The sequence below is a fragment of the Schistosoma haematobium genome, chromosome ZW (genome assembly GCF_000699445.3).
Source record: "Schistosoma haematobium chromosome ZW, whole genome shotgun sequence".
NCBI classification, from domain to species: domain Eukaryota; kingdom Metazoa; phylum Platyhelminthes; class Trematoda; order Strigeidida; family Schistosomatidae; genus Schistosoma; species Schistosoma haematobium.
In genome coordinates this window covers 19536301-19559072 of record NC_067195.1, presented here as the reverse complement: position 1 = coordinate 19559072, position 22772 = coordinate 19536301, and the positions used below count along the sequence as shown (strand labels likewise).

Sequence of the window (22772 nt, the reverse complement as noted above, 5' to 3'; positions counted from 1 at the left end):
AGCTGTTCAAGCATATATAGTTATTATTGATAACCTATTTCATTCCAATTCTTTGCTTTCTATTATGTCACTTGTTTCATACTATGTCTTACCTCAATTTTAAATTATAATACATATTTGGTTGTATGCAGCTTGCGAGAAACCATGAAATATAATGCAGTTACATTATTCTGCATCAATATTTGTTTTGGCTTTATTTAGACTATAATTTTACATACAGGATTTATAATGTAAAACGCTGAGTATGGTTGTTATATTTATATTTAAATAATCATTGGATGAATGAACATGGCAGTAGGCAATATAAAACAGTTATCGCAAACTTGTAAACCGGTTTTTCACACGATCTTTCATAAATTCCACAAGCTTCATACTGTTATGGAAAACAACAAATCAGTCTTGAGACAAACAATTAAACTTGCTATCAGTGTCGAATTCAATAAGTTAATCAAATAGCAGGTAACAGAATGTACCTATAATTCTCTTATTTGTAAACAGTGCTATTCATTAGAGATTTCGGATTCATTGGTAATCTTTAGAACAGACATATTACAAATTAGTGTTATTTACAAATTGCTGTAGTTACTATGATCACAACATACAGGCATCGTTCAACCTATGAGGAAAATGTGACTAATTATTGTGGCACAAAGGAGATATGAGTGCTATAAATTTGTGATTTAGCTTTGATCACTCGTTCACTTTTCGTCAGGTAGTTGTTATTTGATTCTAGGGTTGTGTTGTATCAAGGACTGGGAGCTTCAAATCCCCATCATATAACTGTGAATGCATAACAGTCTTATGACATTTGTTTATAACAAGTTTGTGATGTAAATGAAATGTTAATGGTTTCACAGCTCATTTTGCCTTAAAACTCTGATTTCAGTGTATTTATGACTTCACTAGCAGATTAAAAATAACCCATAAATTTCTTAATTCATGTAAACAGCGCTCTTCATTTCCTAACCCTTCTAGTATTTCACCTAGACATTTGATATTAACAAAAAAATTGGTAAGCACCATTTAGATATTACTCGACAATATGCATGATAACTTTGTTCATAATTTGGTAAGTGATTGTGGATTCTGTTTACAGAAATTTGTACGTGAACCCTGTAAAAGACACATCATAAATCAGTATTAACTACGACATGGTTTTGTCGCCATGCTCAAAAGAAACACTCATCGTTTTACTCATGAAGACTTTGTGACTATTTAATGTGGCACTTCCAGTGGTGTTATACACTGTTCCTGTATACGCCAATTGTTACTCACATAATTCATCTCAGATACGTTACATAATAATACGTCACTTCAGTGCAAAACGGTGGTACTTATAACGGACATAACTGCTTATGGCTAAATATTAACAAGTTATATAATATTCATAAATAGACTAATGCTTAATTGCTTCTACTTACATTTTATAAACAACTACCAATATCCATGTTCATCATCCCCATAATCAAGGAGGTGGACCAAATGTTATAGGTTTTAGAGCTTATTTCCCGAAAACTCAATTTGTGATATATTTTTAAACTTGAAAAATGGTGAACTTTACTTGCTTGAGTTTGTATATCGGGCTTACTAAAGATTCACTTAGGTGGTGAGCAACAAATACGTCAAACTGCTAATAAATCAGAATAAAAACTATGTAACAAGCACAAACATTACGAAAATTGACGTGTGATGGGAAAAAGGCTGTTAATAGCTGATAAATAACGACACAAAAGATCCACGACAATACACAACATGTGCGCGAAAACCCCTGGCTTACTCCAGTGCCCGTGCCGTCTAGGTACCGATTATTTCGGCTGGTAATTATGACAAAGAACGTCTAGCGATAAATTGATAAACATTACATATTTCCGACAGCAGGCACACATGTTTTACAGGCATGATCAATAACTTATAACATTGATTTACGGATAAAATGCTTCTGAAGTTGGGTTGTCAAAAGGATTACATGAGTCAAAATAAATGAGAGTAAATTCGTGCAGACTTATAACCGAGTGAACAAGTAAGCTCATGCATTAGTGTAGTGCTGTGAGTGTAATTTTTGTGATTTGTTCAAAAGATGGCATCCCGTTCACGATGTTGCCTTGTAAAACTCACAGGTGATCCAAATTCAGCATTTTTGTGGCGCTGCTAAATATTTACACAATACAGATGTTTTTGAAGTCTACAGTTGCTACTAAATAAAAATATAAGGCGAGATGTTATGAGTTGCTGCCTTGGAACATCCGTACGTTAAGTTTGCCTAAGGCGTAAGAAGCTCGGTAGCTGGGCACTAGGAACGTGGCGCTTAAATAGGAAAACAAAGGAGAAACAAGGCATTTGGACATGAACACCCAACAGTGCTCAACAGTTTGAAGTGAAACAGACAAGGTATTGCAAATTAGTGGCCAAAAATCATTCTAGCCACTGTTACTATAATAAATTTGAGTCAAGGCGTCTTCAGCTAGGAGAATACAGTAATAAAGACGTGTGGTAAGTTAGAATGTGTTCGCATGATGGAGAGGTAGTCGAAGTCAGAATCAGAAAAGCTGTTTGTTAAATTCGAAAGTGCATCAAAAGAGAGTAAACTGTCAAGAAACGCTGGCGACCATATCTGTTATTTTTTGTAATTCCCATTTTTTCATCTGTTGTCAGTTACTAGGTCATAACGTTAAAGCCTGAGTTAGCATGTTATGAGTTATCTCAGTAGAATGGCAAACCCAACATCAACATAATTTACGTTACTGTGAACGGAAAAGTAGCTCATTAGAGATATCATGTGAACACTGGAAAGATTGAATTAACTGATTAGAATTTCTTCAATTGATGGAACGTTTGGGATCCATTAAGTTTATTCTGCAATAGCAACTGTCAGCACAATTCACAGACATTTCAATATAGTTATTTGCCTCTCCCAAATATTTACAAATATTTTCCAAGTATTTTCAAGAAGGTGATCCTACACTTCCTGTATTTACTCAATCAAATGACAAAGAAACTAATAGTAATCAAGCTAAACTAACTGGTAGAAAATAATATTATTTATTCTGCGGTTTTCTGAACAACGGTTCATACTTTTATCCATCTGGGATTATAGTACGAAGTGTAAGCAATGATTAAATCGATCATCAAACGTCTGATCTTTCTATCACATTAATTTGTAACAATTACCCAGCATTTAAACCCCTTGTTATCGCTACAACTTTTAATAGATATTTTGACGATTCAGCTGCCACATTCACAATTATTGCTAAACAAGAACTGGTAAATTAATAGGAACGTCAGTTAAAAAAATTGCTCACTCACATCTTAATAAGTCTTTGTTTTCGATTCGATCAGTGAATCTAGATGCCATTCGGAAGAACTGACGTAATAAGAAAACCCTGATCTTGAAAACTCCAAATTAATTATCTGCATCTCTCATGGACACCACTGGCTATTATTTGAACCGACAGAATAAACTACAAGTTTATGACAATTCAAACGTCATTTTCAAGATATAGAGGGCAGTCAAGAGTGAATAATGTTCCATAAGGACGTCTACATTTATTTGCTTCAAAGCATCACTAGCTTGAATTCAGCAGACATCTATTAGGTAATCATATTCATTTGCATGATACATCAGACAAAGTTGGTGTTCAGTGTATAGGCGTAAAGATCTGACCAAAAGTTCAACAGTGCTTGCAAGTAAGCTCAATTAACAGTGTATTTTAATTATTTATATGAACATGACCAAACTAGGCTCATACATCCCAAAGATTTAGCCTACCTATCAATAATCTATTGGATTAGTCGCTATAAAGTGTGAATACTAGGCATATATGTAACAAACATCGACGTTAAACAGCCTAAATTTAACCCGCTATGGTGGAATAATAATCCCGAAAGACGTCGATAACACTTAGCATACAAACGAAAACCCCAAACTTTACTTTTCGTGTATTAGTGGATTTTAACCTGAATCATTAAGAAACTCTTTAATAAATATAATTCAATGTGAACAACAAGCTTATCCATTACTGATTTGATATTAAACAGCAAACTTGGTATGTTCAGCCTTTCGGATGAATCGATGAAATTTTTCGCATAAATAAAAACCTGGTATAATTCAGGAACACGTACTTGTTACTTCTTCCATGACGAACATTTCAGAGTTGATACAAATCTTTAAATAATATATAACATGACATTGCTATTTAACACCCAAATTTAAAGAAAATCCCAGACAGGATTTAAACATATGGTGAAATGAAGAAAGTACATGATTTAGAGCTGTAAGTTCAATAGCCCAATACTGTTTAAGTTGTTTTGGGCCGTGGCCTTAAGCGGGCTAAAAGGATGAGCGATTATGTCTTGGACGGAGATCACGATGTTCATGAAGATGAGTTCGGAGATGAAAACGGGAAGGAGGACGTCAGCGTGACCGACGAAATGCATTTCGATGCTGTAAATAGTACTACAAAAGTTTATGTTGCTATAGGAGTTAGAGGCTATCAAAGAACGCTTCAAAGAAATTGAAGCAGATGCAAATAAATTACATGACTTGCGCCGCGTTATCGACAAGTCTCCAATCTCAAGTAAGTTTTTGTCTATTTGTATGTTGTTAATTTTGTACCGCGAAAAGACCCCTGTACTTAGCTCTGAGTCATACCATCCCCTCGTTTATGTACAAGTTCTGTTGTCAAATAGCGTTTTCACCTCAATTGTTACGAAGTTATTAGTCGTAGAATCACGGTTTGGAGGCGCGTGTTGTTTAACAATCTTTTCTGTTTCTGTTAATTTGGTACTGCTTCATGCTTGCCCAGCATGCTCGCCCCCCAATGCTTGTATAAATTGTTTCAATGTATATTTGTATCATTGAAATCTCACATATTCTTCAATCACTAACACCATTGTGTTCTATCAAAACAGTTTCGTTTTTACCAGTGACCACATTCTAATCCATTTGTCCTGCTTTACGACATCATTCACGTGTCATCACTCGTCGTTGGTCAGATTTGAGCATATGTCTATATGATTCTGCTGCCTGTCATCATATCGTAACTGAAAACCGGGTACGTAATATTGAGCATAGTTCTTCTAGGACTGGTTTATGCAGATTACCGGCCGATCACACGTAGTTGGTTGTGGCGATTCGCCTTCCGAACCGCGACGGCTTAAACAAGATTTAAGATCATTGGCTTCAAACCGAAAGCTCTGAGTACATATCCCATCATATCTTGGTACATGCGAACATCAAAAACGAGCCGATTATATTGTAAAGAATTTGAGAAAGGTAGGTAGTAAAGCAACAAATAATTAAACAGATGGCATTTGGCAAAAGTGCAGATCTCAATTAGAAATAGTCAATAAGTACTTTCACGCAAGGAACCTCATCATTTATGAAATGCAGTAGAAAACTGCGCTAGGATCGCAACTGCCTTCTATTATGACCGACTTTTTCACAGTTCTTGGGATCCTTAACTAGACGTCATGGTCAACTAAAAAGTTCCAACCCTGTATAGCTCTTTCATGTCGTGGCTGATTTATAATGACCACCTGCACATTTCTGTCAACCACACCTAGTGTCGGTAAATAATCACAACGTGGAAATCACCAATATGAAATTTTTACAGCATGGATGGCGACTGCATCTCCTTACGATGCTCCACTGCCATGTGGATCAGATTTTTAGGTCGAAGGCTCGGGGTGTGGCCCCCTAAGAAAACCACCTGCTTCGGTTTGGGCACCCGGGCAGTATCACAGCCCTCATACATATCGAATGAAATTTGTGTGGCGTATATGTATATGATGCCTCCTTGTACCAATATCTATGTGTTTAAAAAAATTATCTCTATATCGCCTGACCACTGGTCTAGCGAATCCGACTCATTTTAATCTCTCATGAATTTAAATGATCACTTGTCTCATGTCTACATAATAATTAGTCTATATACACAAAATAGCTAGAACAATACTTTCCAGCCGTTTTTCATGTCACACACGTTGAAAATTACTTTCTAAAGTTATCTGCAAGATATTCGTTTTCGCTGTTCGATATACTTTACGTGACGTTCTTACTAAACTATTTCCTCCTAAAGTCGGTGTAAAAACTAACGCGCTTAGGCTACCCAAGTTTTCTGTATTGTACACACTGATTTGACTTCATTTTAGCATTTCGAATTTTATTTTCTGCTGCAGAATCCAATAACTCAAATTTGTCAGATGAAGATAAAACTGAAGTTGACTTGCGTTCTGTATATGTTGGAAATGTAAGTCAGTATGGTACCTCAATTAACAGTTAGGTTGATTATGGTTCTACGGCCGATGAACTAGAAGCACATTTTCGTGGTTGCGGGCCGATAAACCGTGTTACTATATTATGCAATAAATTTACTGGACACCCTAAAGGATTCGCATATATTGAATTCGATACTCGTGATGCTGTTGAAGCTGCAATCGCTCTGGATGACTCATCTTTTCGAAGTCGACAGTTGAAAGTCCTACCTAAACGTACAAATGTTCCAGGAATGTCCATGACAAATCGTCCCCCTTTCGTGAGAGGTCGCGCGCGCGGCAGAGGGATGTCTATTGGTTTCCGTCCAGCATATGCTGGTCGAATGCGATTCCCACGATATCGGTAAGTATCGCAAGCACTAGTAAAATTCATCATTATTTTCTTGAGAGTCTAAGGCTTGTCTTCTCTTCCATGCTTTCAGGCGACGTGGTAGTTATTACTTTACCCCCTATTAAATTGGACCAATGAAAAAGTTAAGGAAAAAGAAATCGATCACAGAAGAAACTTCCGCAACATGTCCTTGTATTCTACTTCGTTATCCAACCATTTTGCAGAACTAATAGCTTTGTTGTCCAAATTTTGGGTATTTCGTACCATTGTATGATGCCGCATTCATTTTGTTCTGCAATCTAATAAGACTACAACATACCTGTTGAAAAATTAACATTCAAACATCCATTGTAAATTGGTGCTAATTTGATTTTTGTAACATCTGGCTTGTTTATCAATGTGTATGTCCGAAAAACTCAATTATGTGTTTTCACCTATGGTCAAATGCAGGTCAACGTTGTTACTTCGTAAGGTCATGTCTGAGGTTACTAATTACACCCTAGGCTAATGTACTTGTCTCTCATACCTCCAATAATCTTGATACTGAGCTCTTTCAGAAACTAGGTGAATTAAAATTAACCACAATAACCCATTTCATTTGTTTAAAAATGAAATCCATATCATGGATGGAGACAACTTAGTGAAGGGCAAGCATTACCATATTACACTAAATTTAACAAGATAAATAGCGAAAGACTTGACATGATTACATCAATAATAAAGTAGAAAACTAAACATTGGAGAAATCATTTCGAGAAGGACAACTTCAAACTATAAAAAGTGTGGAGTAGTATTAAGGCTCAATACTTGAAGATAAGACGAATTAACCAAACAAGTGTTCGAACTCTGGTAAAAGGAGTAACTACAATTTCTTTAGAATTTGCCGAAGGTCTTTTGAAACCTTCAGGAAAATATAAATTATTTTAATTCCAAAAAAGTAAATCAGGATATCACTTTAGATATCATTTGACAATAAGATGTTTCATCACAACTTCATATTATGTCAACAGTAGTACAAAATATTCACCACTCATTTTTATTGGTACTAGCATACTTAACATTCCTCATTTGAAAATGCAATATGTCTCTGGACTTCTATCCAACCTCAGCGAGATACTTATCAAGTCTTAGTTGATGCCTTCGTAGCTTATAAAAGCAGATACCGACTATACTCACGTAATGTACATTGACAAATCGTCTGAATACAATTATTAAAGGTCAAATGTATCCTGTATCCTTTTTAGAGTTAGTTCTGTGTAGTGAAATTGTGACAATAAGATTTCATTGTGGTTACTGAGTGCATAATAGTTATGCCTAGCGGCCTCTTCATAATATTTTACCATCATTACAAATAAAAAAGCTGCTTAATGTTGTAAAGCACTGTAAGTGATCCACATTCATTCAAGCATTTACTCCCTTTCCATAAAAAACTTCATTACTCACCGAGTGGACATTTCAGGTACAAGATCTTTAAAATGACGAAGGGATATAATATATATTCAGTATCTGAGTCAAATTATGCGAGAAAGTATGCCTATGTTTCGAATAATCGGTCTTGAGCGGGATTCTAGATAATGCTCCATTAATGACCGAAGTCTGCTGATGCGATACCGGATTATCAACATATCAAGCCGTTTTCTAATTATCCGACGTATTTGTAGAATAAAACCTAAGCCATACGATCCGGTTAAGATACATTATATCGTTGCTAATTGAATCATAGACGGCTAGAAACCTGGATGGTCAAAATTAAAGACAATAATTTCTGGCTATGTAAATAAGGGTAGCTAGATGTTCATGTTATTTTGTAACACGCAACGATGTGAGGTCAATAAACTGACCATGATAGTGTAACTAAATAATGTACTCAGCCTAGCAATCAGGAAAATATAATAACCTAGAGCGACTAGTCAATAAAGATGGTATACCAATCACAGATTGAACGGCAACGGATACATGCGTGTAGAACACTTTGAAAGGCTTTTGAGTAGAAAAGCCCCACTGAACCCAAACAACTTTGAGGCAACACACAGACCTTCCCATAGATGTTACCACACCAACAATCAAATAAGTATGCATTTCCATAAAGCATTCAATAGTGATAAGGCAGCAGGACCAAACAGCATACCAACATAAGCACTAAAGTCAGACATGGAAGTAATTGCAATGATGCTTCACATTCTCTTCAGAAAGATTTGATAGGAAGAGCAAGTACTAACAGAATGAAAAGATGAACACCTCATCGAGATACCTAAGAAAAGAGATCTCAGCAATTGTGAGAACTACAGAGGCATCGCACTACTATTAGTACGAGTAAAGCTTTTCAATAGTGTTGTTGAACCGAATGAAAGATTCAGTAGACGCCCAACTTCGAAATGAAGAGGCGGGGTTTTGTAAGGATCGGCCGTGTGCAGACCGAACCGCCGCACTACGCATGATTGTTGAGCAGTCAGTTGAATGGAACTGGTCACCATACATCAGCTTCCTTGACTACGAGGAAGCATTTGACAGCATAGATATGAGGACCCAGTAGAACCGTCCTCGATACTATGGAGCACCTAGGAAGCATGTCATTATCATACGGAATTCTTACGACATACTACACTGCAAGGTCGTGCATGTAGGCCAGCTCACAAATGTCTTCCAGGCGAGCACTATTGTCAGACGAGTCTGCTTACTTCCGTCCTTTCTCTTTCTTTTGATGGCCCCTGTACATCTCAGGGGAAGCACGAAATGCAGTGCATAGCACGGATGCAGCTAGACAATTTGGACTTTGCGAGCGACCTTATCCCTCCCATGCTGTACACAGTAACAAATTCTGGTAAAGTTAGCCAGAGTAGCAGCAGCGTCTGCAACAGTAGGCCTCAATATACGCAAGGGAGAAAGCAATATCCCGAAGTGCAACACAACGAGCATCAACCAAATCACGCTTGAATGAAAAGCTCTGGAAGAGATGGAAACATAGTCGGTTGGACCATCCTGACTGGGGCCTATGTTGTACCAGGGGTAACAGGCTTAAGTAAATGAGTGTGGGTCTACCACTCACTCTCTTCGTCAAATAGGTTTAGTCGGTTTTTCTGTCTGACTATAAATATTGAGTCACGCCTCATTAAATTGATATGCCACGTTTGCCTTCTTCGATCAGTTTCTCTCTTATCTGTCAGTCAGCGTTTACAGATGAATGAGATATATGTATCGAAAACTCATTCTCGTATTTGGCCTACTTTATTTCGTCATGCACTGACGAAAATATGTACGGGACCAAGCGGGATGTGTATTTTATTAACGTCATCATTCAATAATAATCGAGTCAGACAACAGGCCTATAGGATTAAGTCGATAGATTGAACAGAAAAAGGAGTGGAAATGGTATACATTACAGTGAGAAATTCGATATCGGAGTGATTGTTGAAAAGAATCTAATGGGGTCGAGGAATGACAAGTATGAATAGCTTGGATATTCTTACCATTGTTATAATGACAAGTATTCGAGAAAGCATGATAACTACAGCGAATTTGATTTATGGGTTTTAAAATTCTTCAACAGTGACAGGGAGTTTCTCTTGTAGCTTACATGAGTCAGAAATATACGATAGGATTTTTCAGCGTAAAATATATTACAGGCTGATATTTACACAATTCGTTCATTTTGTTCACGGAACAGAGTCCTATCTTCCATGCCAAGTGCGGTGTTTAATAAGTTTTTAATTACGTCTGATGTCGGTTCAAAACTCTTCGTATGTTCTACGAGGGTTAACAGTCGCAAGTATGTAATCTTGAACCTCAAAATCCATGAAGCTTAATCAAGTGTTTCAGTTGGGTTAGTTTTTAATTCACTTAGATATCACTTTATTTGCACCCAGACAACAATAAACACTGGAAAAAGAATTTACGAGAAAGGATAGGATAGGGTTTTTATTTATTTATCTAGGTTGCATGATGAATAACGTACTAATTGACTGTTAAGTGTAACTACAATGAGGAAAACCTTGTAAAAGTTTAAAATATAAAGGCAAAATTAAACACTGTCATTCAAATTATGATAAAGATTCCAAAATAAAGATAACATTTTATAGGTAAGGGATTGCTGAACTAGTGTTAAAATAAACGTATTAAGATAACTAACGTGGTTCTAAAATTTGAAGGACCTCATTTGTTCTGTGTGAAAATAAGTTCATACAGAGCTTCTAAAATACAGCCCACACTCCACGCTTGAGCTTCACAACTATCTTTACAAAGCTGAAAATCGAAAAAAAAATTTTAATTTATCTACGCAGTACTAGTCTATAAAAATTGGAAAATATTTCATGCTATTTTATGTGGAAATAATTTGTTATTGGTCGTTTTCAGAATTTACGCTAAGTTCGCGCTATTCCACGAAATTGTCACAGTAATCATTTTTAAAGTCTCATATATATTTGGTGTATTACTAATATTCCTGATCCTACGTTATAATAGTTAGTGTAAACTATTAAAATAACCGGGATGTACGCAAATTATCAATGTCATCACATTCTTTACAGTTATAGTCCATGGAACACTCTAGAGAACTGTGCGCCGTAACTTGCGAAAACTATAGTTGATTTTATCACCGTGTTAATTTTATGAACAAAGTCTTTTATTAAATAAATTAATATATTTGTAATATCCCAATGAGTAGAAAAATTAGATTTTCTGACGTTTCGTGACTCAGTGTAAGCCACTTCTTCAGAGGATAAATAACCAAATATATTAATTTGTTTATAACAATCTACCCAATGCTCAATTTATTTGAAATTATCAAATCAAAGCTTCGTAATGATACCTAAAAAGTCTTTTACTGTCACATCATCAAAAGATGAAGTGTAGAAAGTACTGGTATCGTTTGAAAAATGCTTATGGCCTCAATAATTCTTTTTGTTACTGAGTTATATTTGCCAGGTATCAGAAACACCTCAAGTCGATGACTGATATAAAAAAATTGTGGAATAAAAAACGTTGCCAGTCATTCTTGTTTCGATAACAGTTCTCAAAATTTATTAGAAAAAATCCCTTCATTTAGATTAATGATCACTTTTCTGAAAAGTTGAAACTAAATCGAACCCTATTGATTAGTAAACATACACTGCGAAATTAAACCACATATACTTTGAGTTTTGTGCATTCTACAGTATCACAATATATAGTGAAGTATCATATCTTCCCAATATACTACGATGCTACATCACCTTACTAATAATCAGGAGAAATCGGCACTAGTTTATAACATTACCATTCTCGCAAACAAAATGCAACACAATATATAACAACCATGAGGTTCATGAACTGAACTGAGATCTACTGCGACTACTACTATTAGAATAGTTTAATCTAGTTGTGCTGATGTGGTTGGCAAATTGTCATTTACGTCCAAGGTTTCACGTTGCTAACGACTTACTAGTTAACACAACTATGGTCAGACATAGAGGTCGATCTATTTCTTTGCTACGTAACTATGAGGAATCGAACCTAATACAGTGAGAAATATACATATGTTGTTCACATATAAATAGGGATTTCAAAAATCTTACCTGACCATTTGCATTTGTCAGTTCCGGAAGAGAACACCACTGACTTGATTCCATTCTCTGATTCAGTCTGGCAAATGTTTTCTGGCACTCTGTAGTTACGTTGAGAGTGAGATGACCCCATTGTTTAGGATCGAATTTGCCTAGCATGCGAGCGAATTTAAGACGAGCGCGTAAATAATACCCAGTTGGCCACAACCATTCTGGGCCCTAAATCCAAAATAGTAAGTAATAAGTATTTTAATGATGCATTATCACACAATCGGCATAAAAATTAAAGCCAAATGACATAAAACCTGAGTGAAGTTTATAGTTAACTGGCTGTTAGATTTGACCAGTACGGACTAAGATCCAGACTATAAGGGAACGGTATTTATTCATTACTAGGTAGTATAACCATTTACGTAATGTCGAGAAAACCAGTATGACACCGGATACGCCAGTTGGTCGATAAATGTAGAAACTGGAAAAGGATTGAAATGTTTATCGTGCATTGAACTGTGCCTTAACCTTCTTGATTGTAGTGGAGAGATTAATGAGAATAAAATGAAATTGTTTCGACATTAGAGCTACTGAGATATAACTCCCGGTTATTCACCTGACACTTAACAATATGGTTTGTGAATTACCTTGATTTTGTGTATTTGAATTACAGTGAACTATTCAGATTTTATTTCTCTGTAATGACGAATTGTTTTACTCGTACCGATTACTTTAATATGAAGATCGTACCGCAGCACCGGGAATAAAATGGAATTAAAGTGAAATCTTTTGGTATACATGTATAATAGAAATAGCTGTGAATGTGCGTATACTATGACGGTAATAATTAATTTTTCAATGCACGTGCACATATAAGCTACAGTAAATCGATAGAATATAAGATTATTCGTAAAGTTACTAACTTCCTGACATGAAAGTTTATAGCTGTTTAACATACAAAGAATAATGTCATTATTCGATCCACGCAGTCAATGTTACTGTCATACTTGAAGAAACCAGAAGATCAACACTTTCAATGAAGTACATTAGTATGAATTGTGTATTATGTGTGCATGACATAACTAAGGAACGATTAATGAGAATATTGAAATCAAGGTAATGATATCCTCTAAAAGAAAAAGAAAATTAACGAAAAACAAAAAATGTGATGATCCATTTATAACCTAGTAATAACAGTTGTGGCTTCACGATTGACAAAGATAAAAAAAATCATTTGCAATGCGAATATGACTAAAAAAGGTGTGAAATGATAGACATTTCATCAGGTGGAAATTTAGCATATAAAGAAATGAAGTAAAGACTTACTTGATGATAATTAAAACCACGAGCTATAGAAAAGTCACAGCTATCATTTGAGTTATCATAATATCCTCGATAAGCTAAATCATCTCGACTCAAAGTGCACATACCAAATGGACCAGTTAATCGTTGTTGAGCTATTTCCAATGCATTCCATGCCCGTTCGGGTGTAAATAATTCAGGGGCCTATTAGAATAATTTCGTTTAGAGATAAGTTTACTCAAGAAAATAAGATGAAACAGCAGGAATCAATGAATTTCGCTAACAGTATGGAGGCGTGGATATTGGTGAGTCTAGCTGAAATCATGAGCCGAAAAATGTTTGACCACCATAGTAAACCTGGAGGCGCTGGAAGGCCTTTTCATCCTAGCATAAGACTCCGCATGCAGGTATCGAACCCAGAATCTTAGGTCTCGCGGGTGTGAAAGAGTTGCCCACCGGAGACGATGGAAGATGGTCGTGCAATATCGTGGGTTGCTTGAAGCTAGACATTAGCACCGTAGGATGCCGTCTCTGCGGTCTAGCTGTTAAGCGTTCGCGCGTGAAACCGAAGGTCGTGGGTTCAATTACCACGTGCAGGGTAGTGGATCCACACTGCTGAGTAGTCCATATTAGGATGGGGAGGCCTTCCAGGTTTTCAACAGTGGTCTAACAGTGATCGGTTCATAATTTCAATTAAATTTCATCAATTTGAAATAAAATTCTTCAATAGACTGAGAAAGAACGAAAAGTAGAGTTTGTTAAAACTACAGGCGTTTAGTTATTGGTACATTTACAATAAATGGATCTGTCACCCAGCTACATCATCACACTGACGCGACCAGTAGGTGTTATTACAAAGCAAATTGTAATCAACAAAAAGGGGAAATAATGGCAACAGACACACAAAGACAAATGAAATTATAAAATGATTTGTGAACTTGTATTGTATAAGTATTGAAGTAATGAATATTTATTTAGTCACAAAACATCTGGAACAGTCTTTAGTTACGAACATGCACATCAGTATGTCATTTAAATCGATGACGAACAACAACGCGCGTCCTGGATTTCACTGCTAATCGCCATCCATTTCTGCTTATATTGCCTGTGACTTAAGATGATATCAAGACAATCCGCAAAGGATGTACATATGCCAATAAGAGACTGACCAATTGCAGTCCTAAAAGTCAATGCAAAGATTCAAACAACCAAAGCAATATGAATTAAGCTTCTTAAAGAGTTTTATTTGTTCTTTTCAAACCCTTACTAAGAGAGAAGTTATCTCATAAAGCAAGTGATACATCTTTTTTTAGCTAGTACTGCTTAATACAGTCCAAGAAAAATATCCTAATGATAACAAAGCCTTACACGATCATCATTACAAATCTATCACAACGCAGTCTTTATGCTACAAAAACTAATACTTTTGTCATACCACTGTCCAGCTGACCTTCGTGTTACAGTAATAATTACAAAAAAGGGTATCTCAGTAACTGATTTGTCGCTAAATGCAAGCTAAATCACGATTTTAGCGCGACAAATATTAGCGTGAACATATATTCATGAACAAGCAGCTACTTGCAACTTCTATTAATAGCATGATAGGGGCTTGATTAAACATGTTTCTGAAATCACGATGGCTAGCGTTTATTAGTTTACCCTCAACTAATCAGTTGGATGAGCTGAGAAGACATGAGATTACCTGTGTAGAGTTTAAGAGTCCATTGATATTTCCATACTATACTGATTTAACTTGTCGTTTGCTATGTAGTATATCTACGTTTCTATCAAAGTCGTGTTTTGATTTGAGAACCAGTCAAGTGAAGTGTTCAAGAATACTACACCGATGAGTACTTAATATCAGTTAATATGCTTTACAATTGATCCCCGAATCATAGGGTTAACAGCGGTTGCATTTACCAAGCTGAAGTTAACGACAAAATGTTAGTGAAATAAAGGAATGATAATAAGGGTCACAATTAATATTATTTGGTTAACTGTTCACATAAGCACGACACCTAAATATGTATAGAAAAACTACTTTTTAAGAAAAAAATATTGATAAGGTCATTACGTATAATAGTAGTAAGAGATATTCTTCGTTTATCAAGATCTATTCAATTACACCCATAATATTATGTAGTGTTAAGCTGAGTTAATCAAGTATAATATTAGTAAAAATGCATATTTTGCATAGTTTAAAACTTACTACAACCATAGTTATAAGGAAATTGGGGCGTAGCTGATTATCTGTGTATCCTCCAGACGAACCAAAAGAATCTCTATAAATTCCTTTATTATAAAGCAAGTTAGGGTCCTTTGTGCTTTCCGGAATCCAAAAGTGCGATTCAAAGGAATTTTTCAACAGATTTGACCATTCTTTCCATGAAAGTTCCTTACCAGATGTCAGTTGAACACCTGCATGCGGATAATAGCCAGAGTAATTTGGACCTTGATTATGCGATTCTGCTAACCACGATACAACTGCATACGCCAAACCAACTAATTCGACTGCGGAACCATCACGAGGAGTAGCAGGTATACCCTGGTTACCAGCTTTTGATGAACTGCCCATTTTATCCATCCATGTGCCACAGTTAAAAGCGTTGCCACCACGAGGAAATCCTGTATTTAAATCAATATTGGCCTGAACCTATAATGAAATGATAAAAACTAATGTATCGAGATTCTTAAATTTTCAGTGAATATATTTTATGTTGCTCTATTTTATAGAATACATTTAATCCATAAACATTGCCGTATTCAGGGTACGTAACCCGACCACTGGTTCGTACTAAACTGAGTGAATTTAAATTTAATAGTGTTAGTAAATAATATAAAAATTCAATTCCTAATATCGCCTATTCATAAATTAATTCATGAATGATTAAATCGTTGCCTTCAATAGCATATAAAACAAAAGTGATATTTGGATGCTATATATGCCACAATCGATAACTAACCTTAAATCCTTCCGGTTTCATGTGTTCATCTAAAGTTGGCCCAGCGTTCCTTTCGATAAACTCAATACCATTAATATGTCGTTGCAAAGCTTCTTGCATTGTTTCATGCAAGGGTTGTATACGTTGACTAGATAATGAATTGGTCAAATATTCATCCGGCCAACCAACTGTATCATCATCTGGAAACCATCTATAAACTGGACAATTTAAAATACTAGAAGAATCATCTCCTTCCAGACAGCATTCTTTAGTACTTGAAATAAATTGTTCGTAAATAACGATAGAATATAACCAGTACCAAACAGCGTCACGACAATTGTATCTTGGCTTAACAGTGTAACCATCTCCTATAAGATTTGGTATTAGTCCATGTCTTAATAAACTAGCATAACTGAGAATAATGTTAGCAGCATCCTGTTTAATGAAGAGAAAGGAAAATAATGTGAACAGAGGGACAAAGAAGCCATGAAAAACGACGACAGCCGTTTTTTGAAAAATTATTCTACTTAATTCAAAGTTTGTAGAATACTAACATTTAGTTTGGTCCCTAGGTTATCCTATAAAGCATAAGCTTTCGCTTGACGCACAATTCACAGTTATTCCCAGTTCCATGCCAAAGTTACTGCAATTTAAACATAATCTTTGGTACTCAATTTTTCAACCCTAATGCCCAATTTGAACATAATTGTATTTTTCTAATTTTTTGTACGTTGTGGTCATTTTAGTCATCTATGTTCTCGTATATCTTTTTAGACTAACCTGAATCAGGATTGGGAATAAATCGAGTGGTGTTCCAGTTGACTCATCTCTCTCTCTCGCGCGCGCGCGCTGGTCAATTAATCAAGTGATGGAATAGTTTCCATCTCTCTGTACAAGGCAGTTAGTCTCGATTCGGACTCACGCATTTCTAGCCTCAGGGTTAACCAGTTAGCCTATAGTTCAAGGACTTAATCTAGATTGATACAAGTTATCTTGTGTGTATTATTGGGTAGACAGATCAAGGACGTAATAGAAAGTTTGCACAAAATCTTTTTCAATGAATAAACTGTTATAATATATAATAGTTCAATCTCAATAGGGTTACAATTAGATTGAAGTTTAACTCGAAAAGAACAGGAAAAATAAACTTAAGTGATGATAAAGTTTGGTTGTTAATCATTTGAACAATATTTTGAACAGTTGAGTCGGGTTTTCATACAAAGCTGGAAGACTAGTGTTTGTTTCATTCCTGCATTTTTGCTGTTATTATGATTATTACAACTTTAACCTTAATTTGAATTAACTGAGTCAACATACATCTCTTTTCATACACATAGTTCCCTTTAACATTTTGAAAAGAGCAAGAACAAACATTATAGCAGAATAGCATGAATTCATTTTTATTTCGTTGGTTCTCGTCAGCTGCTTACAACCTGTGATATTTAAAATCATAATTACAAAATGGGTTTAAATTACTTACATGAGAGGGTTTATTTGGAAGTTATATTGAAGACATATTAGTATAGTATAGCAGGGATGTAAATAAATTTAATAGACTGAATATTGTAAATATATACCTTATGTGATGAAAGAACATTGTGACAACAGTTCAAACGGTTAGAAACAAATAAACCTTGATAGGAACAAAATGAGTAGAGTTCAGTTGATAAAATAAGATTATTAATTTGGAAGATATAGGTATCATTACCAAGGTTTGATTTGATAATTTCGAATAAATTGAGCACTGGGTAGATTGTTATAAATAAATTAATATATTTGTAATATTAATTAGAATTAATTTTAATTTGGTTATTTATTCTCTGAAGAAGTGACTTACACTAAGCCACGAAACGGCCGAAAATCTAATTTTTCTACTCATTGGGATATTACAAATATACTATTTATTTATGATTTGGAGGATAGTTGGAATAAAACTCAGTGACGTAACAAATGCAAGAAAGAGTTTAAAGAAAAAGAAAAAATAAGATACAGCGAAGGAATATTAGTCACCAAGGCAAGGAAATATTAATAACCATCTCCTTTTGAACACATAAATCAGGTTTTTGGCGTCTCATAACAACGGCTTCAACAAACATCTGGAGTTTGTAGGGTATCGACCTGATGTCCTGTATCAAGGAGATTTTTGGTGATTGCACTGTTTAGAGTCTTTCTGTCTCTTGTTCTGAGGGTTTTTGGAACATGTTCAAAAAACTAAGATATGCCCTCCTTTCTGTTCGGCCAATATAGCTGCTTTGGCAGGTACACGTAAATTTATAAATACAATTGGCGGTAACATGAAAAGGATGCCTATCAAGCTTTGATTGAGTTATTCAAATGTTGTTTTATACAGAATTAGAAGTTTGGCCACCGGATAAGTTCTGGCTGGCGCAGTATTCAGTCTCCTGTTGACTGTGATTACAACATATTCACCTTTGAAGTTAAGATTTATAGTTATTGGTTTTTTATTGACCGTAATTACTTCAGTAGTGTTTTCTTTACGCTTTTTATATTTGTCAATAAACTTTTGTGAGTAAAAGTTGTCTCGTAGGCATTTTTCCACGTTCATCAATTCTTCTTCCAGTTTGTCAGTAGTACATATCCTTTTTGCCCTATAAAATAGTGTTTTAACTAATGCCTTGTAATTCAGTGGACAAAAACTATTTAAATTCTGGTAAAGGCCATTCCAAGTACTTTTTCGATAAACCGAACGTTGGACTGTCCCGTCTCTCCTACGTTTTATAGCAACATCAAGAAAGTGGAACATGTCATTCTGTTCATGTTCCATAGTAAATTGTATGTTAGGATGAGCATTATTGAAGAGTTCTAGCAGGCGGATTGCATGCTGTTTATTGTTGCAGACAGTAAACGTGTCATCAACATATCTAGAATATTCCGTCGTCTCGCTAATCGCCTGTTTAAGCACCATGTTTTCAAGATACCCCATAAAAATATCTGCCAGAATTGGACCTAGTGGACTTCCAATTGCTATGCCATCGATTTGACGATATATGGTGTTATTAAACTGGAATTGAACGTCTGTTGTGCACATTAATAGTAGTAGTTAATCGATGCACATAAGAAGGAGAAGAATCTGATTGAGCAACCTAAGTAAAGTTCAATTTATCCGGGTGTTGACAATCCAGATAAAGAATAGAAACATCTGGACCATGTCATCATAAGATTCCAACGGATAAATATCTAGTTTTTTAAAAAAACCTAAGTCATAAAGCATATAACTCTTAGAATGACACTGAGTGCCTCAATAAACTGTTACGAGCTTTTACAAATTATTTTGTTGGAATTAGCAAAGTTACTTGTGTAAAATGGAATGTCGTTAACACATATACATATACATAGGCATCTAGTAAATTCGTAACATTCTTCAGTCCTATAAAAAGCAAGAATCACCAAAAGAAAGATATTAAACTAAACAAGATAAATTTAAGTAGATAGATAACAAATGTGTATAACAAAAAAAATTGTTGAACGTATAAGTTAGAAGTGAATTTATTTGCACTTCTCCATTTGATTTTGGGTAATACCAACGCTATCTGTGAAGATCAGTTCATGTTGTATTGTGGACCTGAATTAAGAAGCGTTCTGAGTACAAACTTACAGTCAGTGGCATCATCTTCTGATGTTAAGTCTTACTAAGGTAACCGCGTAATTATATCAAGCGAAAATTGGTAGCTGCTATACTAGCTTAGCAGATGAACCAGCCACATGTATCTACCGAAGTTCGAAATCACGTCAATTGTTGTTAATTCGTCACCTACAACTTTGAACTAAGTTAAAACTATCATGTGCGACCAATATTTTTTAAAGAAAAATATGGATAACGTGCAAGCGAACAATGTCTTCTAGCATTTAAGGTACAAGTTAATTGCACACGCAAAAATATACGTTTCTTTGGTGGTCTTGAAATGTAGGATTGTGATTACGGAAACACAACAAGAGTGAGAGACTCTGAATTTTAATTATAAGAATTCAGTAATGTCAATTTTAAAAATATTCAAGATTTTAACTTCGTATAGGAGACGAACTACTACATTTTTGGCTTACTTGGTAACGTCCTGTTAGAAGAAGACAACCTCGGAGTGAAATAAAAGTATCCCTTCCCCAAGAACGCCACATCCCTTCGGCAAAATGTGGTAAACCTGCAGCTAAACTACAAAACATTGCTTCGATTTCTGGATTTTGAGAATCTTTATTAAATTGGATGACACGTCCAGGAAGACGACTATTTCCAATAAAACCGTAAAACTGAGTAGTAGCTACTGCTAGATTTTTTGCAAGTGATGAGCTACTTCTTATCCAAGGTGCAAATCGTAATGTAATCTAAAAAAATTAAAATGAAGAAAAAGTACTAGTTATTTGAGTATTTGGTAAATAAAGTGACTAAATGCATCAACTTTGTTGACATTTCTATTTTAGTTTCTCAGCTGTATAAAATAGAAGGGATCATAGTTTGTAAATGTTTGTATTAATCAATAGAAAATTTAGGAAAACAAAATTGGACGAAAAACAGGATAAAAGCTATGCATTTAATGTGGTATGTGACATTGGTTAAGCGGAAAACAACAATCAGAATTTCGATTTTATGAAAATATATGAACTGTTTTATTAAGACATATTTTAGATCGTAGAATCCGATTTAAGTGTACTTCACCTCACAACGATAAAATAAGATGAAGGAAAATATTAAGCAATCGATCCAACAAAGTCAACTCTTTTCTATCTGCAACTTAAAGTAGTTTGAAATAATTTATTTAAGGTAGTTAGTTGAAATGAATGGCTAAAATGTAAGTGAATATGATCTTTATGTAGGTAGGAGCACGGTACAGTGACGAGCTTTAGCGATTCTTAAAACAATCACGACAAATTTTAGCCCGTTGTAAACAAAAAAATAGTTATTGTAGATGAGTGGTTTGAAGGGGATATATATATATATATATATATATATATATATATATATATATAAAATACAATTAATGAAATCTTCAACAGGATTGCCAACTTTAAATCGGAAAACCAACGACATATTAATTCCTTTATATGGCTATAGAATTTCCTTCTTTAAAGTCCTTATAAGGAGACAAAGTCCCCATACTGTTCCTGATTAGGATTTAGGCTTAGAATTGATTTGTAAGTTATACACAATCTATATAAAAAGACTTGAGAATTTGATAAGCTTAACACTAACATTTCTACTCGATGATGATAAAACATTTTTAAACACTCTAAGCACCAGATAAAGATATTTCTGATGTTCGTTTTACGTGGTATACAATGAAAGTCATCCTTTTTTAAATTCCACACAAATATTTAAAGTTTCGACGATTTTGATTGACTCTTCGCGATATAAAATTTTCAAATTTTGTCCAATTTCATTAATGAAGCGAATGGGAGGATATTTTCATTGGCTGTTTTGTGGTCATTTTTAACTTCGTATAACTCAGTATCTATCATATAGATAATATAGAATATGTCAGTTGAATATCGTATACACAGTCATTTCGACAGGTTAGGTCAGTCAGACATATCAGATCAAGGTCAAAAAAAGTGAAAGATGCAGACGGGTGAACGTCATTGACCAAGAATTAATTTAATTTATCGAGGGAAACAGATATACACTACAAGTTTAAAATCTAGCTTAGTTTTCTTAGGGGTACATCTATATTAATGAATGGGTTTGTGCATATATCGATTTGGGTTAGTCAGTAAAAGTTTATTATTCATTCTTAGTTTTCACGCTCAAGTAGCCGGTTGGAGTTGTATATAGGAAATATGTACATGAGTATTCGAGTCAGATGACCGCCGGACACAAAGTTTACCCAGTAGCCGAGTTGAAATTGGGGAATCGATTCCGCCCACATGAGTCAATCTAGTTATTTTACTAGTAAGTCAGTTGTACTGTTGTATTAAAAGATTAATTCATTTAAAGCAAGACTTTGAGAAGGCATTCAATTGTAGTATGAATAGACAATTTGAAAAAGTATGAGACTCCAGTTTTGAACAAGGAAGTAATTCCCTAAGTAAATATTAACTCTTCATAACCCGAGGACTAATAGTAATTCAGAAATACCCTAATTTATCCATCCCAAAACAAAAGGTGGTGTATGTGTTGAACACTATTGACTGATAAATAGTCAGAGAATAATAATACGGATCAAATTGTAACTTCTGGTTATATTATGGTGGTTTAAACATCCAATAACTACTAATTTTTCAGTCATATTCAACCATGACTAAAATATTCGATCATTTAACTTCAACAAGGTAATCTCGAAAACACACTATTTAGCCTTACATAATTTGAAAGTAACGATCTTCCTATAAATCAATGATAATCTAACAAAAACGATGACCAAAACGGCAAAAAATAAACCATAAGAA

General features: G+C 34.9%; 2 protein-coding genes across 3 annotated transcripts in view; one reads left to right on the top strand and one right to left on the bottom strand.

Moving 5' to 3' along the window:
• Nucleotides 1-4305: 4305 nt before the first annotated feature.
• PABPN1 (Polyadenylate-binding protein 2) lies at nucleotides 4306-7024 on the top strand (the record flags this gene model as incomplete). The annotated part of the gene is made up of 5 exons (XM_051218684.1): nucleotides 4306-4443; nucleotides 4478-4574; nucleotides 6178-6248; nucleotides 6282-6616; nucleotides 6696-7024. Coding segments are annotated over 5 exons (675 nt in total), but the record flags the coding sequence as incomplete, so codon positions are not given.
• Nucleotides 7025-10500: 3476 nt separating this feature from the next.
• MS3_00002958 (uncharacterized protein) overlaps nucleotides 10501-22772 on the bottom strand; it is a gene marked incomplete at its 5' end in the record, with an annotated part of 52066 nt that continues 39794 nt past the window's right edge. The window contains 6 exons of one of the 2 annotated variants that reach the window (XM_012936973.3): nucleotides 10501-10843; nucleotides 12154-12360; nucleotides 13459-13638; nucleotides 15644-16087; nucleotides 16398-16811; nucleotides 20439-20714. In XM_012936973.3, the coding sequence (XP_012792427.2) occupies nucleotides 10754-10843; nucleotides 12154-12360; nucleotides 13459-13638; nucleotides 15644-16087; nucleotides 16398-16811; nucleotides 20439-20714 (1611 nt within the window). In that variant the 3' untranslated portion in view covers nucleotides 10501-10753. Of the gene's footprint in view, nucleotides 10844-12153; nucleotides 12361-13458; nucleotides 13639-15643; nucleotides 16088-16397; nucleotides 20715-22772 lie in introns of both variants that reach the window. The other variant, XM_051210630.1, reaches the window with a different exon arrangement.